The sequence below is a fragment of the Phoca vitulina genome, unplaced genomic scaffold, assembly GCF_004348235.1.
Source record: "Phoca vitulina isolate PV1807 unplaced genomic scaffold, GSC_HSeal_1.0 scaffold31, whole genome shotgun sequence".
NCBI lineage: Eukaryota > Metazoa > Chordata > Mammalia > Carnivora > Phocidae > Phoca > Phoca vitulina.
The window spans coordinates 19,694,059-19,716,559 of NW_022589734.1; the positions used below are offsets into that span (position 1 = coordinate 19,694,059).

Sequence of the window (22,501 nt, forward strand, 5' to 3'; positions counted from 1 at the left end):
AAAAAGCTGGCGGAAGCCTGAAGAAGAAACATGAAATAAGCAAATCCTGAAATCTCCCTGCAAATATCACTTCTCTGCCCCTATTATAGAACCCAGTTATTCACACCTACAGGGTTGGTCAGGGGGAGGGGTCAGGATGTCATAAACCAACAGAGGAAAACACATTTCCATGGACAAATAGGCAAATGACCTCCACCAGCAAGGGGTGCAGGAAAGTTATATTTCTATTATGTCCCAATAAGGTAACAGGGGGACACAGAGGGCTATTGTCCCAATCCTAGAGGCCATAGTTCACTATAATACGCACTTGTAATACACTTGCAAATATATTTCAATAATATTTAGGATTTCTCATTATAATCATATTAAAAAAAATTATTAAAATCACCAATAAAGACCCCCCCAACCCCCCAAAGAGCCACTTAAGATGCTTCCGGGTTTTTCACTACTCTTGACAATTGAACACACGTATTAATAAATTTGATTTCCTTAAGGTAATTCAATTCCTAGGAATTTATCCTATCGTAAAATATGATTTTGTAAAGATTTTTATTTATCTATTTGAGAGAGAGAGTGAGCGCGCGCACAAGTCGGGGGAGGGACAGAGAGAATCTCAAGCAGCCTCCCGCAGAGCACAGACCCCGAAGCAGGGCTTGATCCCACGATCCTGAGATCATGACCTGAGTCGACATCAAGAGTCAGACACTTAGCCAGCTAAGGCACCCAGGCGCCCCTAGAATATGATTTTTTAAAAGAAAAAAATCCTTGCTTGAAATTTTATGGCTAAGTTGCCTTCCAGAAGGGTTGTACCAATTTATACTCCCACTATCGGTGTGTAAGAGTTCTCATTTCAGACTGTTTTCGAAAACACACAGGAAACTCAAATTGCCAACGTGATAGGAGAGCAATTATCTGCCTGCATCTGGCCTAGCCTGCAAGGAGGAAATAAAGGTTCTTCTTGCTGCTTCCTCAGAAAACTCAATTTGTACCCTTCTGTGAGCAAAAAAGAAGAATCCGTTCACTATCGCAAACTTAAAAGGAAATCAAGTACCAGCTTTATTACAAGGAATTGTTGAGCTTCCCCCAGGAGAACAGTAAATGTTCTGGTATTTTTAATAGCCCACATTCACAGAGAAAACACAAAGGACATCGGCCACTGCATGTATTGATATAAACTGTATTAGCAGCAATAATAAAACTGTATCTTGTGTGTTATCCTCGCTATTAATGCCAGTCCAGCCCATGAAAACTTGATTACTTTCAGAATGATAAATAAAATTTCAAGCACCAGAATCATCTAAAGCACGAGTTTATGGGTTCCCCCAAATTAAAAACATATATATGTTGTTTGACATAAACACTGATCTCATCTCATCCCATTCAATTCCTGTCTGGGCTCTTATTCTAAAGACGTAATAAAGTATGCTAAGCACTTAGACCTGGATGCATGCTCCAAAGAGAATAGCTCTCTCATCAGGCTGCTTTAAAACACCAGAATTCAGCTTCAAAACACTACTTTATTCCTCCCCAAAATAAGATTTTAAAACTGAAATAAATGGCCATGTGAAACGAATTCCATTCCTAAGGGGAACTAGTGTTTGCCTGCAGGCTCATCATTAAAATAGACGTTGGTCAAGAATCTCTAACTGAAAATTTGAGATTTAAAACATCTTGTCACTTTCAGGTTGGTATGTGGCTCTCTCCATTTGTTTCTCTAAGAAGATGGATTTATGTCAGGGAGGCATTTATGCATTTATGGTGGGAGGGAAAGATAATGCTGCTTAATAATGTTCTATAATTACCAAAAAAAAAAAAAAAAAACGCCCAAGAACTGAATAGCACGGGCACTGAGAACTAAGTCTCATGAGACTGAGACCGGTAACAGACACCTTCTTTGTATCTTTTCCCCCAGTGTCCTTTCCAGTTCAAACATTCTGTGTGTGTGTTTGTTTTTTTAAGATTGTATTTAGAGAAAGTGTGTGAGTGGGGGAGGAGGAGCAGAGGGAGAGGGAGAAAGAATCTCAAGCAGATTCCGAGCTGAGCATGGAGCCCGACGCAGGGTTCAATCTCATGACCCTGAGATCATGACCTGAGCCGAGATCAAGAGTCAAACTCTTAACCGACTGAGCCGCCCAGGCACCCCCAAACATTCTATGGTTTTGTGTGTAATGTTAGAGACTTCTTAATACAAGGAGATCTAAAAAATGCCCCTCCGAGTGCAGACATCACTTGAGGAAATGTGTCTGATGCTGCTATTGGAAGTCAGGTTGACAGTGACGGATTCCCATTGTCCCCTGCCGTCCAAGTCCCCAGATCCACCACATTTCACAAGCACACTGCGGTTTTCCAAGAACCCCCTTTATTTTTTCCTACTGGTAACTTCCACCAGTTCTGGTTATACTAAAAATGAATTAATGATCATTCAAGAGTTTATGGTGTTATGGACAGAACGGACGGAGGAGGAGGTGTGACAAGAAGCGGGAGAACTGGGGACACTGGAGGCATTCTTACCCTGCATGATCAGGAGCGGGGGACAGCTGTTAGCCCATCAAAAGGTAGGCATTCATAAAACACTGTGTATTGGTGTCCCAGAAGTGCCATAACTGATTCCCACAAATCGGGTGGCTTAAAACCAGAAGCTTATCACCTCACTATTTTCTGGAGGCCAGAAGTCTGAAATCAAGGCATTGGCAGAGTTGGTTTCTTCTGGAGGCTGGGGGAGAACCTGTTCTGTGCTCTCCTCTAGCTTCTGGTGGCTTCTGGCAATCGTCGGAGTTCCCTCGCCTGTGGTTATCATCACCCTTCCCTCTGCCTACGTCTTCACATGGCCTTCCCTATATGGGTCCCCGGCATCGTGTCTCCCATGGCCTCCTTAGAAGGAGGCCATCAGCCATTATGAAGGTAGGGCCCACCCTAATTTAGTATGTCCTCATCTTAACTAGTTACACCTACAAAGATCCTCTTTCCAAAGAAGAACATGTTCTGAGGTTGAGTTCGGGGGAACATGAATCAACCCAGCTCACAGGTGAACTTCCCATACAGACTTGCAGTCGGTAACTGTAAGTGCATTCATTCCACAGCGTTTGCTCGACCCTGTGTCCTATAACCCGGCCTAGTGGGTTCAGGGATCTCAGTCAGCATCTGCTGAGTGATGCATGAATGAACCTTTTGATTCAGCACCAAAGCCCTTCTTTGGAGCATGGATCTGCCGAGTGACAGCATCTTTCTCCAGAGTCGTTTCCTCTAACGTAGACCGAGAAGGTAAAAGAAAGTCAAGATGCCCACACTGCAGTGACCTGAATGCAGAATCCTGCCCGGCTCCGGTGCACCCCCCTACCCTCCCAGCCTCCCACCCACTTCACCTTCATCACCCATTACCTGTAACACATTGAACTTGCCTTGGTCTCTTTCCAAAGGACCCGACCGAGATTGAGAGAAACCACTCTCTCTCCTTTCACATCCATATATAATCAGTTTCTGTGTTAGGTACAAACTGGAATAAGCAAGTTTGGGAATAAAACACATAGGACACTAGACAAGCATACAGATCAGTTGGTGAGAGCAGAAGCACCTTTGCCCCCTGACTCCAAACACCATGCACCAGGATCTCAGGGAGTAGGATTTACAGGGGATGGGCTGCACCAGCCAGTGAAAGCTGGCTGTGAGCCCTCCTCCTAGGCAGGGTCCAAAATGCAGTGACCAACAGGAGGAAGGGGACCGGAGACAGGGGAGGGAGGGGGTGGCAATCAGGGAAAGCTTTGCAAAGCAGTGATTTTGAGCCGGGTTGTAGAAAGTGAAGTAAGAGATTTCCACACAGACAAGGGTGAAAAAGGGCTTTCTAAGGAGGGGAATGAGCAAGGGAGAGACACAGAGACATGAACCCAACCTAGCGTGTGTGCAGACCAGAAGCTTTTCTGCAATGCTCAGTGCATGGCTGGAGTAGACTGCAGAAGAATCCAGTCCGGAGCATCACCTGCTTTGATATATTTTTTTAAGATTTTATTTATTTATCTGTCAGAGAGAAAGAGAAAGAGAGCACAAGCGGCAGGGGGGTGGCAGGCAGAGGGAGAAGCAGGCTCCCTGCTGAGCAGGGAGCCCGACGTGGGACTCAATCCCGGGACCCTAGGATCATGACCTGAGCCGAAGGCAGATGCTTAACCAACTGAGCCACCCAGGCACCACTGCTTTGATATTTTAGAGCCTCGTTCTGGGTGGTAGAGACAGCACAGACCGGACAAGGGGCGGGGCGGAAAGGCAGATAGCCAGACATGTGGTGGTCCCAAGTGGTGGCCGTGGACGTGCAGGAGTGGACAGAGCCTAGTGACAGCCAGGCTGCCCACCTGAGAGGACCCGGTGACAAAGGGACATGGGCAGTAAGGGAGAGGCAGGCAGGTTTCTGGGCCCTCCGCAGGCACCTGTCATAATTCCATGCTCTCGTGTAGTTGTTCCCTCTGCCTAAAACACCTTTCCTCCTGCCCCACACCTGGCAGTGTGCCTAGCATACTGGGGACTCAAAAACTCCGGCAGAAATCAATGCATGAATATGTGTTTTGTGCCCCCCAAAAGAAAAGATGATATAGATGAGAAACTGGTAATAACCTACTTTGGGCTGAAGTGAAAGCATTTCATTCCCTATCCCAACCCAAAATATGGCCAGAGGGGCTCTTTAACTGAGGCTCCCGGAAGCACTGAAAACAGAACTGACAAAATAACTACAGTAGGTCACTGATTCATTCATTGAACACCTAGTAAGTGCCAGGAGCTCTTCTGAGTCTGTGTGTGGGGGGAGGGGAGCGGTGGGGTACAGTTTTGGGGGTGAAACCAAAACATGAAGTTTGTTGATTAAACACTAGGGAGAGTTATGATCACTGTTTAAAAATGATTTTTAATGCTGTAACTTCCTGGCTACATGGTTATCTTCGTTGCTCCCTTATTTTCCCACACACATCATTAGAAAGTAAAGATTAGAAAGTTTGTGAATTTGTTTCAGAAAAACCGAACGACCGTGCTCCACACCCTGCATGGAGGGGAAGGCAGAATGGAGACGAGTCAAAGAGAGACGGAAAATCCGAGAGCCTGAGGGTAGGAAGAACGGATGCCTGAAGGAGCAAACCACAGACACAGAAACTTGAGGACAACAAATGGTCTTTGTGCCTCAAAGCAAACACCTCTGCCTTCCTAAGCCTCTTCGTGGTGGGAAATGAGCCATGAGTTGCAACCCCTTTATTTCATTACCTGTCCTCCAGTAACTCATGGAATCAAGCGCAATCCAACCTCAGGGGGAGAAGGCGGGCTCTCCCTGACCTCAGACAGCTGCGGAGAACAGACCCGCGCTCCCAAAGATGTAACAAGGCTACTGTAATGTGTTATGAGGAGTCACTGCGTTAGCATCCGCTCCTCAAGATTCATAAAAAGCTCTTCCCAGGGCGCCTGGGTGGCTCAGTTGGTTAAGCGACTGCCTTCGGCTCAGGTCATGATCCCGGGGTTCTGGGATCGAGCCCCGCATCGGGCTTGCTGCTCGGCGGGAAGCCTGTTTCTCCCTCTCCCACTCCCCCTGCTTGTGTTCCCTCTCTCTATCAAATAAATAAATAAAATCTTTAAAAAACTAAAAAAAAAAAAAAAAAAAAAAGCTCTTCCCAAACAAACATCAACAGAATGCAAAATTTTCACTGCTCTGTCCCCGGTCTTCACCAGGTGACCCTGAGGAGAGGGGTGGCCCACTAGGTTAAGGCCATGGTGACAGACAACATTTTTACAACTAGTATGGAGACCCTTGCTGTGCTGGGTATTACCTTCCAGTTGCTAGAAGTCTAGGGAATCTGGGGGAGAGGCCAGGGCAGCCAGGGGCCACCCAAGGGGGTCTGCTTCTCAACTAGTATGGAAGAATTTCTCTATTATTAAAAATTAGTATGAGATAAATACCGACCCTGTGTTAAGAGCCTCAGACTAGGGGTTGGGAAGCTTTTTCTGCAAAGAGCAAGGTCGTGAAGATCTTAGGCTGTGTGGGTCATCTGTCACAACCACACAACTCTGTAAGAGTAGCCAGAGACAACACATAAGTAAGTCGGTACCTGGTTGTGTTCCAGGGTAACTCTACAGAACCAGGCGGCAGGACAGAGAGAGCGCACGGGCCCTCGTTTACAGCCCCTACCTTACAACATGGCAGAGCTCATCAAATCTTCAACCCCAACCTCATTTATAGCACGGTCTTACCAACTGATTTAACCAACCGCCAAGGAGCCTCCTGGGCAGGCTTCATCTTCACAGACCCCAAGAGACTGAGTCAAAGCCCGCAGTCAAAGCGCCCCCGCCGCCCAAATTAAGATACTCACCCAGAGAAATCCGTAGTGAGGATTCCATAGTGGAAGATGTATATGCGGCTGATGTGACATATTGTAAGGTATCCCATTGCTACAAAAAAGGAGTATCTGAAACCAGAAACAGAGAGGATCAGATGATCACGCGGGGCGGTAACACAATCAGTTCTCTCCTCTTCCTCTCCCTCACTCCCCACATGTAATCCATCCCAAAGTCCGCTCTGCTCTATCTGCAACCCAGTCCGTGCGCTCCCCCTCACTTTTGCACTCATTGCCTGGAACCCTTCATCTTTTGTCACGGGGACAGCACAGTGGAGTCATCCAGGGAGCTTTACGAACTGCAGACAGCTGGGCCTCACCCCCGATATTCGGGCTTAATTGGTACAGGATACCCCCAGCAGGTGTTAAGTCCATTGTGCAGCCGGAGCTGGGAACCACTGACCTGGAAGGTCTTGCTCTCAGATTCTCCTCTTCCCAAACCATTGCGCTTATACCAGATCTTTGTAAAATACAGGCCAGCGTTACCCTGCCGACCACTCCCTTCCTCAAACACTTTGTTCTCTTGGCTTCTACTTTGTGTTTGCGTCCCACCTCTCTGGTTAATTCTTCCACGGCTCTTACTCAGCTTATCTTACTCCACTTACTCCTTAGGTGTTAGCGTTCCCAAGGGCTCTGCTCGGGACCCTCCCTGCCCAAGCCTGAGGCTTCGGTTACCACATACTCCGGATCGCTCCGTGGCTTCCTACTGAGACTGGCCCTGACCTCATGGGATAAACCGGCAAAACCCACACACGCATGCTCATGCATGCATGCGCACGCACACGTGGGGCCTTTCAGAACATCATCAATTTGCAATTCTACATCTGTGACGTGAAAGGACAAAAACTCAACTGAGTAAATGCTGAAGATCTAATTATCTTCGTTAAGTGATGTTTGGCTCTGGCAGCAGCATTCCATCTAGCAAGGAGAGGGGAGCTCCAAGGAGTGGCACAAAATGGAAGGTTTTTACAGGCAGAAGGGTGGAATAAGGAAGTGACTAGGAAAAGAGAAGGGATTGTTTCAAGCAAGGCCACTTTCCCTTAGAGGGAAGCGTCTTACCATGCGGGATGACCTCATCTTCCCTTTGGGGGATGGAGAGGGCCATGTGACAGATCCTCCTTGGTGCTGACCAGAAAATTCCTGGCTGACCGAGGAGGACTTACATTTCTGGGGGAGGCTGAAAACTGCAGCGAGGTTAGGTATTAAGCCCCAGTTTGGTGAGTTGGCCCAAGTGACTCCATTGTGGGTCTACGGTTTTCTTTTTAACAGTGATAATCTAATCAACCATTGTCTCCCCTACTAGACCAAGAGCCCCATGAAGGCCAAGAATGTCTTGTGTGTTTCATTCACAAGAGTAGATGACTGCGTGCTGCACGAACCAATAACTAAATAAATGTTATCTGTTTTAAAAGCCTCTGATGGGTCCCACTGTCCAGTCACATCAAAACTCCTGAACGCGACATGCTATGTGCTTCATGCACTGAGTTCTAGCTTTCCCTTCTGGACTCCTCTCCAACGACGCTCCTGGTCCACCTTATGTTCAAACTACACCAGCTGCTCACTCTCCACAATTACAGCTTCCATTTTCAGGCCAAATGTCTTCCACATGCCCCTTCCCCTGCCTGCAACCCCCTTCTCCATCCTCTCGTCTACCTGCGAACTGTCTAAGCACCAGGTAAGGCTCAGCTCCCAGGCAGTCCCCTGGCTCGGGCTCACCCCACCTATCCCACCCCTCCTCCAGCACAATTCCTTGCCGCACTGCCAGTATTTCTTTAGCTCTGCATGCCAACGTACACAATTATAACGCTGAAATGGTATGCATGTGTCTGTCACGCCAACTCACGGTGACCTTGGGCATCCCCACCCTTGACCATGGAAGGGCTTCGGGCGCTGTTAGTTGAAATGAACTGAAAGGAGTACATTCGACATTTTAAATGGCTCAGGAGCCTCTCAGAGACAGACATAAATGCAGAAGGTATAGCATTTAAACATGGGTCATAAAACAGGGAAGATGTATTTTCTCATATTAAATTATACCGAACTTGACAAATTCACATTAAAATAACTCATGAAGACTAAACCTACAGAATAGTGCAGTAGGAATAATAAAAACTCATTTGGTGGCAAGGGAGAACCAGACAATGAGTGTGAAAGAGTTCTGAAAACTCTCAAGCACTACATGTCTTTATGTTCTCTTAACTGTTATTTACAAACAAAGATGTTACAACCCAAAAAAAGACTTTCCCAGCCTCGGGTTCATCCTTAACCCTTTCCAAAACAGGAAGACGGTGAACAAAGCAAGTGGCTAAGAGAAAGCAACTTTCTGAAGACCTGAGCAGAAGCAGAATGGAGTTAGTTAGGCCTGTCCATGTCCAGGCTCTGTTTCTTTCTCTAGCCAGTTCGTGAGGGTCAAGGCAAAAAATCACAAAACAAACTCAGAAGACAAATTCTCCCAGGGCGCTTTTGAATGCGGCCATGCTTCCTTCCTCTTTCTCCTCAACAGGAGCTAGACCCATACCTACCCCTGCCCCTCCACCCAGAGAGAAAAGCAAGTTCAACTTACTAGTTATAATAAGAGCTACTTATTAAGGATGGCGCCAAGTACTATGTCCCAATACAACAGGGCAATGTATTCATGGTCTAGACAAACCTGAAAAAAATCTAAGGAATCCAGAAGTGGTAGAGAGAGTACATATTCTGGAGAGAGACCAACATGATTTCAAATCCCAGCAATGGCAAAACTCCTGTGAGAAGTCGAGAGAGTAGTTATTTTAAGGAGGGGTGTAATAGAGATTGGGGCAGAGTGATGATAATACTCCCCGTCCTTTGGCTGGGAAGCTGAAGGACAGGGGGTGGTAACATGGATGGTGGTAACATGAATGTATTCAATTTGTGCAAATTCATGGATCTGTATACCTATTTACTTCTCTGAACTTTCATTTCCTCCCCTTGGCAGAGAAAAAAAATCTGAATCCCATAGAATTGTCCTAGAAAGAATATATTTGCAATAATGATATGAAATATTAAGTATATCAAATGATACACTAAATAAGACTTTCCATATTAAAAACAATGAAAACTATTTAAAAGAGCCCGGCTTAGCACTTGGCACAAGGCAGGGAACCCCCACAACTGGTCACTGCGTTACCACATTCCGATACGAGGCTGTCAGTCTGAGGAGATACAAACTATATTCTGCTCCAACTGGTTCAGACATAATAAATTAACACCCATGTTTTCCGTCCCATATAGTGGCTTGGGAAGGAAACAGAGCTGGTGCCCCAAGAATTCTCTAGACAAAGACAACCATGTGTCCAGAAATGGGTTAACTCTCCGTAGCAGCAAAGACTGACCTTCCCCTCAGCTTCCCAGCCAAAGGACAGAACTCTTCTAACTGGCTCAGACAGGGGAAGAAAACAATTCACAAAGAATCATGAAATCCTGATCCTGAAGAAAACTTAAACCCCACCTTTTAGAGGTGGGAAATCTGACGTACAGAGAAGCTGTGAGAACTGTTTGAACTCACGCTGCTAGAAAGAGCCAGATTTCCAGGCTAATGCTCTTCCCCTGGCTCAACAGGAAGCAACTTCCCTCCATCAGGAACTATGAACCACTCCCTACTTCTGCAATCTTGGCAACCACACAAGCAAAGAAAGAGGGCATTCTTTCTCGTCTTATGACATGGTCCTCTGCTACCACAATATTGTGATGGTGGAGCAGTCATAGCCTGTCTGGAAACCACTCGGCTTGGCCAAGGCTGGAGGGTTCCATTCCTGGCCAGAGACGAGCCCTGGGCCCGGCACGGAGCGAGCGTGCGTGGAGGTTCCTGACCCTCTGAAATGGTCCACACCCCGTCAGCATCACACAAGTGTGGCGAGAGCTGACAAGTCACAATTTGTAAGGTCGTTAAAAATGTGCTATAGAGATGCAACAACATTTTTATTCATTGTTGAATTGCTTCGAAACTCAAGTTTGGGAAAAGCCAGACATTTTCACCCCACCCCCCACTAAAGACAGCATTCTGCTATAATATCAAGCATTCCCAAAACCTGTTCTTAGAAATATGGATTTCCCATTTCCCTTCTGAAGGAGTGACACAATCCCTTTCAAGGAAGGCATTCAGAAGAGAGATGATTACAATTCATTTTTTCAGAGCTCATCTGGACAGAGTTGGGTGAAAATAAAACTTAGAATCATGCAAAAAATATTTTCCCTTGAAAACCGGACATTTATTACAAGTGATGTACAAGATTATACATGAAAAAGTTAAATTTCAATGATTTTCAGAAGGAAAACTATTGTGCTAATCGTCTCATTAATCAAAGAGCCTTCCGGAGCTGAAAGAAGGCATCTGCTTTTTCAGAGAAGTCATCAGAAAAGAAGTCACAACAGGGCAAATGTCTTTTCAAAGGTGTTCGGTCAGTCATTCCAAAAATATTTATTGAGCCCTTACTTGTGCCCAGTGTTGTTCTAGGCTCTGAGGATACAACAGCAAACTCTGTTTTCATAGAGCTTACATTCCGGCACTATTGGAAGGCAGAATTAATACTGAGGTTTCACACAGACCCTGGGAAACACAGACAATGCTAAACAGATACCCAGGTGTCCGAATCGATGATCCAAGCATGTTGCCTTCAAGGCAGAATTAAGTTACTTCTATAACTTTTAAATCAAAATATCATAGTAAGAATACATCTTCCTCTTTTAACATTTGACCGTACATATTTGAAGTACACAAAGTTTCAACATAAGTACACAGCAAACCACAGCCAAATTCCAGGTAACAGACATATCCATCACCTGCTCTGCATGCTTCTTCCTGCCTCTCTGATCCCTTCACCATCTCCCCGGACCGTCCCAGCCCAGGTAACCTCTGATCTGATCTCTGCCGCTACAAGTTAGTTTGCATTTTCAAGAACAGAATTTCTGTGGCGTCCTTCGTTCCGCCTATTTATTTATTTATTTATTTAAAGATTTTATTTATTTTTCAACAGAGAGAGAGAGATAGTGAGAGCAGGAACACAAGCAGGGGGAGTGAGAGAGGGAGAAGCAGGCTTCCCGCCGAGCAGGGAGCCTGATGTGGGGCTTGATCCCAGGACCCCGGGATCATGACCTGAGCCGAAGGCAGACGCTTAACGACTGAGCCACCCAGGCGCCCCATTCCACTTATTTATTTTGAGGCTTCATCCATGTGACTGTGTGTTATCAATCATTCCCCCCTTTTTATTTGGAGTAGTATCCCGCTGTGGTGACCATTTAGACTGTGTCCAGTTTGGAGGCTACCACAGAGCTGCTTCTACTCTGATACGTTTGCAAAGTGTCCTCTGAACACTCCCAGCATTTAGGGGTCACCACCTCTCCTTCTGACACTCCCAGAGAACTTAGGATATGCCACATGTGGCCGGCAAAATGGGGAAGGTACCCCTTTACCCTGGAAACACATTTCAGAGGTCACGAAAAACCTCATGTGGCCTGGCTTGCTCCCAGAACCTTACCTGTGAATACTGGATACGTTTGCGGTGACCATGATCCCGTAGCACATTAACACCAGCACAAAAAGGTGTATGGAGTACCTTTAAGACATCACGGAGAGAAGGAGGAGCACCAATTATATTCCAAATTAACAGACCTACTGGACCCCCATGATGCCGCCACTCCACCTCCCGCCCCCACCAAGAAGCACGTGAGCCATTAACTCGTGTTTGTGTAAGAGAAAATAAATCAAGTATTTTACTCTGCGTAATTAAGGTACTAGATCTTGAAACGGCAGGAGGAAGTCATGACAGTCTGCCAACGGCAGCGCTGGTCATGTCAGCAATCCATAAGTGGAATGCTTATACTTTTGCACACATACAACTGAGAGTCCAGAAGCATTCTTTCTTTCTTTAGAACTTTTTGTTGTTTTGGTGGGTTTTTTTTGTTTTTTTGTTTTTTTTATTTTAAAGCACCTGGACCCAAACTGACCTTTCCCACATACCAAGACTTTCACCTAGTAGCTGCTTCAAAATACTCATCATCCTTTCTCAAATTTTTATTGGAGGCTGAAGAGCAGTATTCTAGTATCCTGAATAAATTCACAAATTTCCTTAAGTTGTCATTCTAGAAAGGTTGGTTCCTAAAACTCCCCCCCGCCCCCGCCCCAGAAGGGCCACTCCCAGGGTAATTGGCCAGCTTACCTAGTAGAGGAAGGTGTCATCTACAGGCTCTCTCTGTTGAGAAATGACTCGTGTTTCCTCAAACCAGCACTAAAACTATTGTTCTACTCCCAGCATAGGACTAACACCAATTACCCCTAGCAGTAATGCAAGAAAAACACCAATATCTACAACAGGTAGGAAAGGTTCCTCACCTGGAAAATGAAACTTTATAGTATCCTATTTACATGACCCAGGGGGAGATCAGCAGAAGCATAATTTGTAGCAAAATTCACGGAACTGACTTCCAACGGGTAGTTTATTGGTTCTAGGTTCTTAGAGTAAATGGACATTCCTGGGACATCCCCATTATGCTACAATAGGAGTAAATACATTTCTTTCCTCGGCGCCTGGAAAATGCCAAGAATACTGCCACAAAACACCCAAATGATAAAGATTAGAATTTCTGAGGCTCATACTCACCAGCCAAAACAAAAGATGACAAAATAGATGCCAAAAATGGTGACAAATGCGTGCCGGACATTGGGACTGGTTTTACCAGGACTTAAGTAGATGCGAAACCACAACGCAGCGAACAGAGCAAAGACCTGGCATGCCACAAAATTCACCTGTACGGGAGGAGAAGAGAGAGAGACTCAAAACCATTACCCTTTTCCTTGTGTGCGGATTCTCTCTACTCTTTCCAGATTTCCACACCAAGGTGCCTCTAAGACTTGGACTTGGATTGTTTCCTCAGCAGAGTGTTCGTTTGGAAATGGTTCGGGAGACTGAAAATTCCCCATGCCCCCGTCTGGTGTAAGAAGCGAGGAACCGGAGTTTTGTTCCCAATCCTTTAAGGCTAGCCAAGGTGGCTTTTCCACCCACACACGAGTGCTTTTGAATGTACAAGGGCCTCAGCAACTGCGGGGTCAGTTTGCTGGGTCTCTTTCCCCCACCCCACGCCCACCCCCAGTACTTTCCTAAGATAAAACACTTGTTCCTGTAGAGTCGCAAATGAATCAAGTCCATGAAGCTTCCTTCATTGAATACCTAAAAAACTAAATGCTTCTCTCCAAAGTCATCAGTCAGCTGTTTTGATCTAATTTTGCTCATTTTAAATTAACACCAAATTAACAAGAGCATCGCTCAAGCTCAAGGGGTGGAGCGAAAATCCACACATAAAAAGAAACAATCCCGCCTTAAACTTCCAATGCCAAACCCTGTCCAATTGTGCAAAACAGGCAACAAATGTCCTTAGAAAAGGGCGCCTGGGTGGCTCAGTTGGTTAAGCGACTGCCTTCGGCTCAGGTCATGGTCCTGGAGTCCTGGGATCGAGTCCCACATCAGGCTCCCTGCTCGGCAGGGAGTCTGCTTCTCCCTCTGACCCTCCTCCCTCTCATGCTCTCTGTCTCTCGTTCTCTCTCTCTCAAATAAATAAATAAAATCTTTAAAAAAAAAAAAAAACAAATGTCCTTAGAAAAATCTCACTGGTCTATCTCTCAAAAATACTGGGCCTGAAAGAAAATATAAAGTAATTCCCTGATACCCGTGGGAAAGATCAGCTGATTTAACCTAAAACCAAAATATATCAAGCTATGTAATCATTAATGACACATGGAAGAGTGGTTCAAACTTCCCGGAGTATTTGGAGTGAAAACTTCGCTTTTGGAAGACACTTAATGGAAAAGGGATTGAGGATACAAATATCTGAATAGAGCCTCAAATTCAGCCTCCACAGTTTTTCACACTACAGAAAACAGTAGCTGTTAGTGACATTCACTAGGGTTGCCACTGAGGTGGGGTTGGAGGCAGGAACACTCGCTCCGCCTGAGCTCACTTTGTTTTCCCAGTAAAAACCAAGACTACTTTGGACCCCTGATGATTCACAGAAATACCTTCGGAGAATTTTTTGTTTCGTTTTATTTATTTATTTATTTTTTTAGTAGGCTCCATGCTGGGCTCGAACTCATGACACTGAGATCAAGACCCGAGTCGAAATTGAGAGTTGGCTGCTTAATCCACTGAGTCACTCAGATGCCCCTTTCGTTTCGTTTTTAAAAAATGACTGTGCTGAGTTTCCCCCTCTATTAGATCATTCGTGTTCACTGGTCTCTCCAAAAATTTAGTCCCGCTACTGCCCGCCATCACTTTCTACCCTGAAAGACAGAGAGAAGGTGAATTGTGATCCTAGCCTACATGATGTGGTCATAGTTTTTTTTTAATTTAAATTCAATTAGCCAACACATAGTACATTATTAGTTTCAGATGTAGAGTTCAATAATTCATCAGCTGCATATAACACCCAGTGCTCATCACATCATGTGCCCTCCTTAATGTCCATCATCCAGTTACCCCACCCCCCACCCACCTCCCCACGGTCATACCTTCTTATGTAGCCTAAATACGCCACCACCAACTCTCTCCCTCTCTCTCTCTCTCACACACACACACACACACACACACACACTGGAGAGAAAAATAACCATTTCAGCAAGGTTCAAAACGTAAAGGAATTGGCAAGTAGAAAGTCAAAGTTATGGGGGCGCCTGGGTGGCTCAGATGGTTAAGTGTCTGCCTTTGGCTCAGGTCATGATCTCTGGGTCCTGGGATCGAGCCCCACATCAGGCTCCCTGCTCAGCTTGGTGCCTGTCACTCAGCTGGCCCATACCTCCTCAGCCTCCAGACGGTCTTGTCAGCTGGGCTTGTCTTAAAGAAGGTGTGTCCTTGCAACCCTCCAAGGAAGAATAAGGATCACCGTGCAAACACCATCTGATCTTGTCACCCCCAGTGATCGATAAAGAGGAAAGAAAGGCTCACTGGATCACTGACACAATCTGCCATTTTTCTGCCACCATAATCTGAATGCCCTAGTTCTGACTCTCAGGTGTCAGCTGGGCGACCTTAGGTAATTCATTGATTAATTCTGCCAACATTTACTGGTTGACGCTATATGCCAGATACTGGGGACAGGGTCAAGACACTGTCACTACCAGCAAGTCAAGAAAAGAAGACTTACATGCTCTGGGTTTCAATATTTTGGGGGACTGAGGGGCCAAATGTGTGATTTGGGAGACCTGATCTCTAATGTCCCTTCTGGCTCTAATGGTCTCTGATCCTAACCTAACCCGAATCCTTTCCCTTAACTGTCAGTAGTTAATGCCGAAACGCAAGACTTTGTTAGGAACTGAAAGCTCCCTCCCACACACAGAAACAACCCACTCCCCCGTCCTCTTCCTGGGAGTGAGTCACGGGTGGCTATCTGAATGTTCCCCGGCAAACTGTTCCAAGGCAAAAGTGGAAACACAACAGCACCGCTCAGTTCTCCAGGAGGCTTCTAACAGAATTGCTTTTCAACTACCAGATGAACTTTTAAGTTCATCTTAAAAGGCACACGCTGAACCACAGTTAGACACCACTTCACACCCATGAGAATGGCTATTATTTAAAAAAAACAAAAACAAAATAATAAGTGTTGGCAAGGATGAGGAGAGATTAGAACCCTTGTGCGCTGCTGGTGGGCGCGTAGGATGGTGCAGCCACTGTGGAAAACAATATGGCGGTTCTTCAAAAAATGAAAAATACAATTATATATGGTCCAGCAATCCCATTTCTGGGTATTTACCCAAAAGAACTGTAAGCTGGGTCGTGAAGGAATATTTCTTCACCCATGGCAGCAGCACTATTCACGACAGCCAAAAAGTGGAATCAACCCAAGTGTCTATCAACGGATGAATGGGTAAACAGAATGTAGTCTATCTAGAACTGTAAGCCGGGTCGTGAAGGAATATTTCTTCACCCATGGCAGCAGCACTATTCACAATAGCCAAAAAGTGGAATCAACCCAAGTGTCTATCAACAGATGAATGGGTAAACAGAATGCAGTCTATCTATGCAATGGAGTATTATTCAGTCTTAAAATGGGGGAAATTCTGACATATGCTACAACATGGATGAACTTGGAGGGCATTGTGCTAAGTGAATAAGTCACAAAAGGACAAACGTGTGATTCCACTTAAGTGAGGTACCTGGAATACAGTAATTAAATTCATAGAGACTGAGAGTAGAATGGTGTATTCACAGTAGACAGACTGAGGGGTGGAAGGAATGGGGCTATTATTTAACGGATATGGAGTTTCAGTTTTGCAAGATGGAAAGAGTTCTGGAGGTGGGTGGTGGTGATGGTTGCATAACAATGTGAATGTCCTTAATGTCACTGAACCGTACTATATGCTTAAAAATGGTTAAAATGGAAAATTTTGTATTTTGTCTATTTTACCACAATTAAAAAAAAAAGTATAGGCTAAAATATGACACCAATTTCTTTGTGTTTGCTACTTCATATCAACTCAGTAGCTGGTATGAACTGTGACCATCTCTGTGGCCAGCCGTGGCAGGCTGCCATGACAATTTATATAGGAACAGGATGAGATCTTGCTTCTTTCCTCTACATAGGGCCAATAAAATGGGAGGCACTGTTTTTCAGAAATATAAGTCACAATGGGTTTGATTTGAGGTATAGGATCTGCTTCCAAATAATCTTGAAAGAATGGGGAGAGTGGAATGAGTATAAATCAGTGGTTCTCAATGAGGGATGCCTTGCCCCGCAGGCAACAGTTTTGGTTGTCATAATCCAGAAGAGGTGGTAGGGGAAAGCTCCTGGCATCTAGTCGGTAGAGGCTAGGAATACCGCTAAAACATCCTAAAAGGCACAGGACAGCCCCCCACAACAAAGAATTTTTTGGCCCAACGTGTCAGGAGAGCCATAGTTAACAAATCATGGATCATGGTATAGATGAAACAAGATTGGCAATGAGCTGAAAACCAAGAGCTGAGCACATGAACGTTCATCCCACTAATCTCTCCACTTCTGTGTATGTTTGAGCCTTTCCAGAATAAACAGGGTTTAAAAATTACACAACTCTGGAAAGCAAATCACTGGCCTGAGATAATACAGATATTAAAGTCTGGTGACTACTAGCAGTTGAAACTAGGAAGGTCTCTTTATCCAAATTGGAGAAACACCTAAGTTAGTGAAGTTATATATATATGTATATACATATATGTATAGAAACAAACCAAAACAATAAAGGGATCATGTCTTCCTAAATAGTAAAAAAAAAAAAAAAAGAAAGAAAGAAAAAAAAACCCACCTTTTATGAAATGAGCAAACTTCCATAAGAAGAGTGTCAAATTACAAGAATTACAAGAGAAAAAGATATACCTTCAATAATCATACATGAAGATGAACACTGGGTGTTATACGCAACTGATGAATTATTGAACACATCTGAAACTAATGATGTACTATATGTTGGCTAATTGAATTTAAATTAAAAAAAATAATAATAATAATCACACGAAGTATTTGTGACCGCCCATCCCACAACCAGCAACAGATCCAATGGTTGCAGGAGTCGACCCAGAGCCGATACCTGGCTGCAAGACCAGGATCCACCACTTACTGGCCGAAGAGCTACAAGAACTTGCTGCATTTTGACTCTTAGATCCTGTGACGGGGGTAATAACAGTGGTACCACTTCACAGCGTTGCTGGAACTAAAGAATACTTAAGATTACTTGAAATAATGCCTGGCATTGACAAGCACCTGCTATTAATATTATTCTACACCCACTACATTAACACACAAATTATGGGTAGAATAATTCAATACACGGTAACTTCTGTTGAGCTATTACAAACTGGCTTCCTCAGTCTCCTCCCTGCTGCCCTTGTACCGATTCCCTTTCCCACCCAACATTCAGGCAGCTGCCAGAATTTTCCATGCGTCCTTTCTTCCGCAGGGAGAGGCAATGCAGCTTATGACAAAGAGTCAATGTCTGGGTTTTCCAGCTCCCAAGCAGGGTTTCATAAACCTAAAGCAGAGATATATCTGAAAAAAGTCAAAGCAGCCTCTACAAATTTAGGAAAGGAGTCTGGGGGAAGGATGCGGGTATTTCTGTAGGAGACTGGTCACCGGGCTTCTCGGAATGCAGCCCTGGGAGATGGATGGCCAGCACTGTTTCCAGGAGGCTCAGAGGGTGATGAAATACACGGACCAGAGGCATCACTCCGGCCCCTCTCCCAGGCTCTGGGGACAGCAGAGAGACCAACGGAGAACTGGCAGGCCTGAGAAGTTCCCGCAGTTGCACTGAGAACACTAGTAGGAACCTGCCATCAGGAGCCACAGAAGATGCTACAGGGTACAGGGGACGACACCCAAAACCAAAAGGAGAGGCTCCACTTGAGTAGAGGCCAGCAAGGCGCCAACAGCACAGGGACCCGAAGCCCTCACCGAGGCTACAAAGGTCTTTAGACCCCTCAGGGCTTAGCTTATTCCTAGCGGGAGACGTAGACAAACCTTTAACATAACCAGCCTTAAACAGGAAGGGAGCTGCCCATAACTGGCAATTTAGCTTGAAAGCTAGATTAAGTTTAGCCGGAAGGAATTTGAAAGTTACATTTTTTTTGCATCTCTATCCGTGGCTGTAAATTTTCAACCCATTGTCATCATCCCTATTAGAAATGTGCACAAAATTTTACATAAAAAATATTCACCTCAATATTATTTCTAGTAGCAAGAAGAAGGGACCTAAAAGTTCAACAATTAGTAAAGACATTGGTTAACACATGAAACAACTCAAGGATGCACCTTGCGTTATAATCCTTTTTGAAAGTACTGTGGTAGTATTTGCTATAATACTATACTTTCAACCAATTCCTGGAAATGAATTCATTGGATGACAAAAAGCGAAATGCTAAGAAGATGTGAAGGCATTATTTATAAGACAAAATGAGGGAAGATCTACCTTTCAAACACAGGACAAGACGGATAGTAATTAATGGTAAACCCATACAGTATAACAGTATTAAAAATGGGCATTATAAAGCACCTATGATAAAATGAAAAGCATTTGTTATAACTAGTTAAAAACACAGAATATAAAATTGTATGTATGCTTACAACTGTTTTAAAAAAAACAATAGTGGCATTAGGAAAAAGGCAAACATAACATCCAAAACGGAATCTTGCTGTTTTGCAGGGTGACCGGAATCCAGGCCAATTTTTTGTAAAATTTCTTTTTACAATTTATAGTTGTAAACTCCATGTGGAATTTCTTACACACACAACACAACCAAGGCAATCTAAGAAACTCCTAGAAATCCGCATTTAATTCTACGTACTCTAGCTTCAAGGTTGCATTTATTAGCACCTACATCAGATAAAGTTTAGGGAGGAACTGGGCATAAATAAAAAAAAACAACCTGTCACAAGCTTCCTCTTAAAGAAAAACATGTTTATAGGTGGCAAAATGTCAAGGTAACAGTGTGGACGGCCAAAGAGAATAAAAATATGTACCACGATGCTCTTGAATAAACTCTTCACATTTAAAAGGAACATGTGGGATGTCTTTACTTTTGTGCTGATGCACCCCCTCCCGAGCAGAAAAGAAAGCTGCACTTTATTTGTGATATTCAACAATACGCTCTGCACAATTAAAGCATTGTGTGGGTCCTTATGCATAAGGAAACGGTAGAGCTGCTGTTCCGATCACTCTCCACACACGCAAGCCTGACATACCTCAGATTCAACAAGAGCTCCATTTCCAAGGCTCTTGCAAGAATTCAAAGTCACTGCAAGAAAAACACACACCCAAGGGTCTGACTCCCTGTTTCACCAAAGCACAAACTGTGCTGCAATTTTCAAATGTACGTCTTAAATCCTCCTGCTGTAATGTACTGCTAGAAAGGCGTTATTTGGGGATTTCTTTTTTTTTTTAAGATTTTATTTATTTATTTGACAGATTGACAGCGAGAGAGGGAACACAAGCAGAGGGAGTGAGAGAGGGAGAAGCAGGCTTCCCACTGAGCGGGGAGCCCGATGAGGGGCTCGATCCCAGGATCCTGGGATCATGACCTGAGCCGAAGGCAGACGCTTAACGACTGAGCCACCCAGGTGCCCCTATTTGGGGATTTCTGTTCCGTGGTCTTCATATTCTTCCAAGAAACGAACTTTGCCAGGAGTAAAAAAAAGTTGCCTTCGTCCTAATGAAGAGATGCAAGCCGTCTATTTTTACTGAACAGCAAATATTAACAGTCCAAAATTATTTCCTCTACGACAGTGGCTCACCAATGAGGCGCAGGCGACCATCCAAGCCTGGAATGTTTCTCTCAGCAACACAGCCTTATATGCTCCCAGACAAAACCAATCTAATTAAACAATTCCTTATTTAAAGGCAAGCCATTCTTCCTCCACAAACAGTACTCTTTTGCATGACCTCCTACAAATAAAGGTGGCTGGGGAAGACGACACGAAATGCTATTCCCTTCAGTACCACAGAACAAAAAGTGTTTGTACCATACTCTTCAGCTACTTTGCGCTTTCAAAGAGATCCTTGTTGTGCTTCCATTTCCAAGCAGTTTGGAACATCAGCAAGAAATGCTTTGAAATTTGTAATGAGCTGATTTTTTTCGAAGCTTGTGCATAAGCAAATATTATTTAAAACTGATCATCAGGGCGCCTGGGTGGCTCAGTTGGTTAAGCAACTGCCTTCGGCTCAGGTCATGATCCTGGAGTCCTGGGATCGAGTCCCACGTCAGGCTCCCCGCTCAGCGGGGGGTCTGCTTCTCCCTCTGACCCTCTTCCCTCTCGTGCTCTCTGTCTCTCATTCTCTCTCTCTCAAATAAATAAATAAAATCTTTAAAAAAAAAAAAAAACTGATCATCAATGTGCGTGATTTATAACCAAACAGGCTTTTTTTTTTTTTTTAAGATTTTATTTATTTATTTATTTGAGAGAGAGCGAGCGAGCGAGAGAGAGCATGAGCAGGGTCAGAGGGAGAAGCAGGCGCCCCGCTGAGCAGGGAGCCCGATGCGGGACTCGATCCCAGGACCCTGGGATCATGATCTGAGCTGAAGGCAGATGCTTAACCGCCTGAGCCACCCAGGCGCCCCTAACCACACAGGCTTCTAATGGACAGTTCATCCCACCGTAACAATAAATGCCATTCACTGAGTGCTCACCACGTGTCGGGCACAGTGCTAAACCTTATGTAAATGATTCGACTTAAGCTTTGTAACAACTTTCTGAAGTAGCTGACTCCCACTTTACACAGGAGGAGAATGAAAATCAAAACGGTTATGTCGGGTGGCTGAATTCACAAAGCTAGCGAGTGGCAGAGCTGGGGCTGAAAACCTGACCTTAGTTCTCACTCAGTCCACCCTACCTCTTCCCCTCACCTCAAAGTACCACGATCCGGGAGGCTTAAACAAAGGAACGTTATTGTTGGGGGACCTGGGTGGCTCAGTCAATTAAGGGGCCGACTCCTGGTTTCAGCTCAGGTCATGATCTCAAGGTCGTAAGATCAAGCCCCACGTTGGGCTCTGAGCTCAGCATGGAGTCTGCTTGAGATTCTCTCTCCCTCTGCCCCTCAGCCCCCATCACACGAGCTCTTTCTCTCTAAAATAAATAAATAAATCTTTAAAAAAAAAAAAAAGTTATTGTCTCCCAGTCCTGGAGGCTACGGGGCTGAATTCAAGGTGTCGGCAGGCTTGATTTCTGCTGACGCTTCTCTCCTTGTCTTGTAGATGGGCCACCTTCTCCCTGTGTCTTCCTGTGCTCTCCTTTTTGTCGAGTCTGTGTCCAAATTTCCTCTTTTTATAAGGCTATTAGTCATTGGATTAGAGCCCAACAAATGACCTCACTGTAACTTAATTTTCTCTTTAGAGCCCCTCCCTCCAAAATACAGTCCATCAGGACTTCAACATTTGGATTTGGTGGGGGACCACAATTCAACCCATCACACCACTCAGTGAAAATCCTCTACTCAAACCCCTGGAATGAAACAGACTTCATTTTCCTTGCTCCCACGTGTGGAAAGTGAGCAAGCCCCAAAGGCAAAGCTGTGAGGAAGCTGCGAGTCTTGGCATCAGTGGGAGCCTCCTACTCCCTGGAGGGGTCTCTCAACCCACTACACAGGAGAGGAGCTTCCCAGCTACCGGCCCTGCCTCCCC

The 22,501-nt window shown here is 44.8% G+C and overlaps 1 protein-coding gene across 5 annotated transcripts in view; it reads right to left on the reverse strand.

Annotated features, from left to right (window-relative positions):
- The window catches only part of MBOAT1 (membrane bound O-acyltransferase domain containing 1), a 109,402-nt gene that overhangs the window by 38,632 nt on the left and 48,269 nt on the right, over nucleotides 1-22,501 (reverse strand). For 4 of the 5 annotated variants that reach the window (XM_032424770.1, XM_032424774.1, XM_032424773.1 and 1 more), the window contains exons 2-4: nucleotides 12,974-13,119; nucleotides 11,852-11,929; nucleotides 6,333-6,428 (exon numbers count right to left, since the gene is read on the reverse strand). In XM_032424770.1, the coding sequence (XP_032280661.1) occupies nucleotides 6,333-6,428; nucleotides 11,852-11,929; nucleotides 12,974-13,119 (320 nt within the window). Of the gene's footprint in view, nucleotides 1-6,332; nucleotides 6,429-11,851; nucleotides 11,930-12,532; nucleotides 12,926-12,973; nucleotides 13,120-22,501 lie in introns of those variants that run through there. The other variant, XM_032424775.1, reaches the window with a different exon arrangement.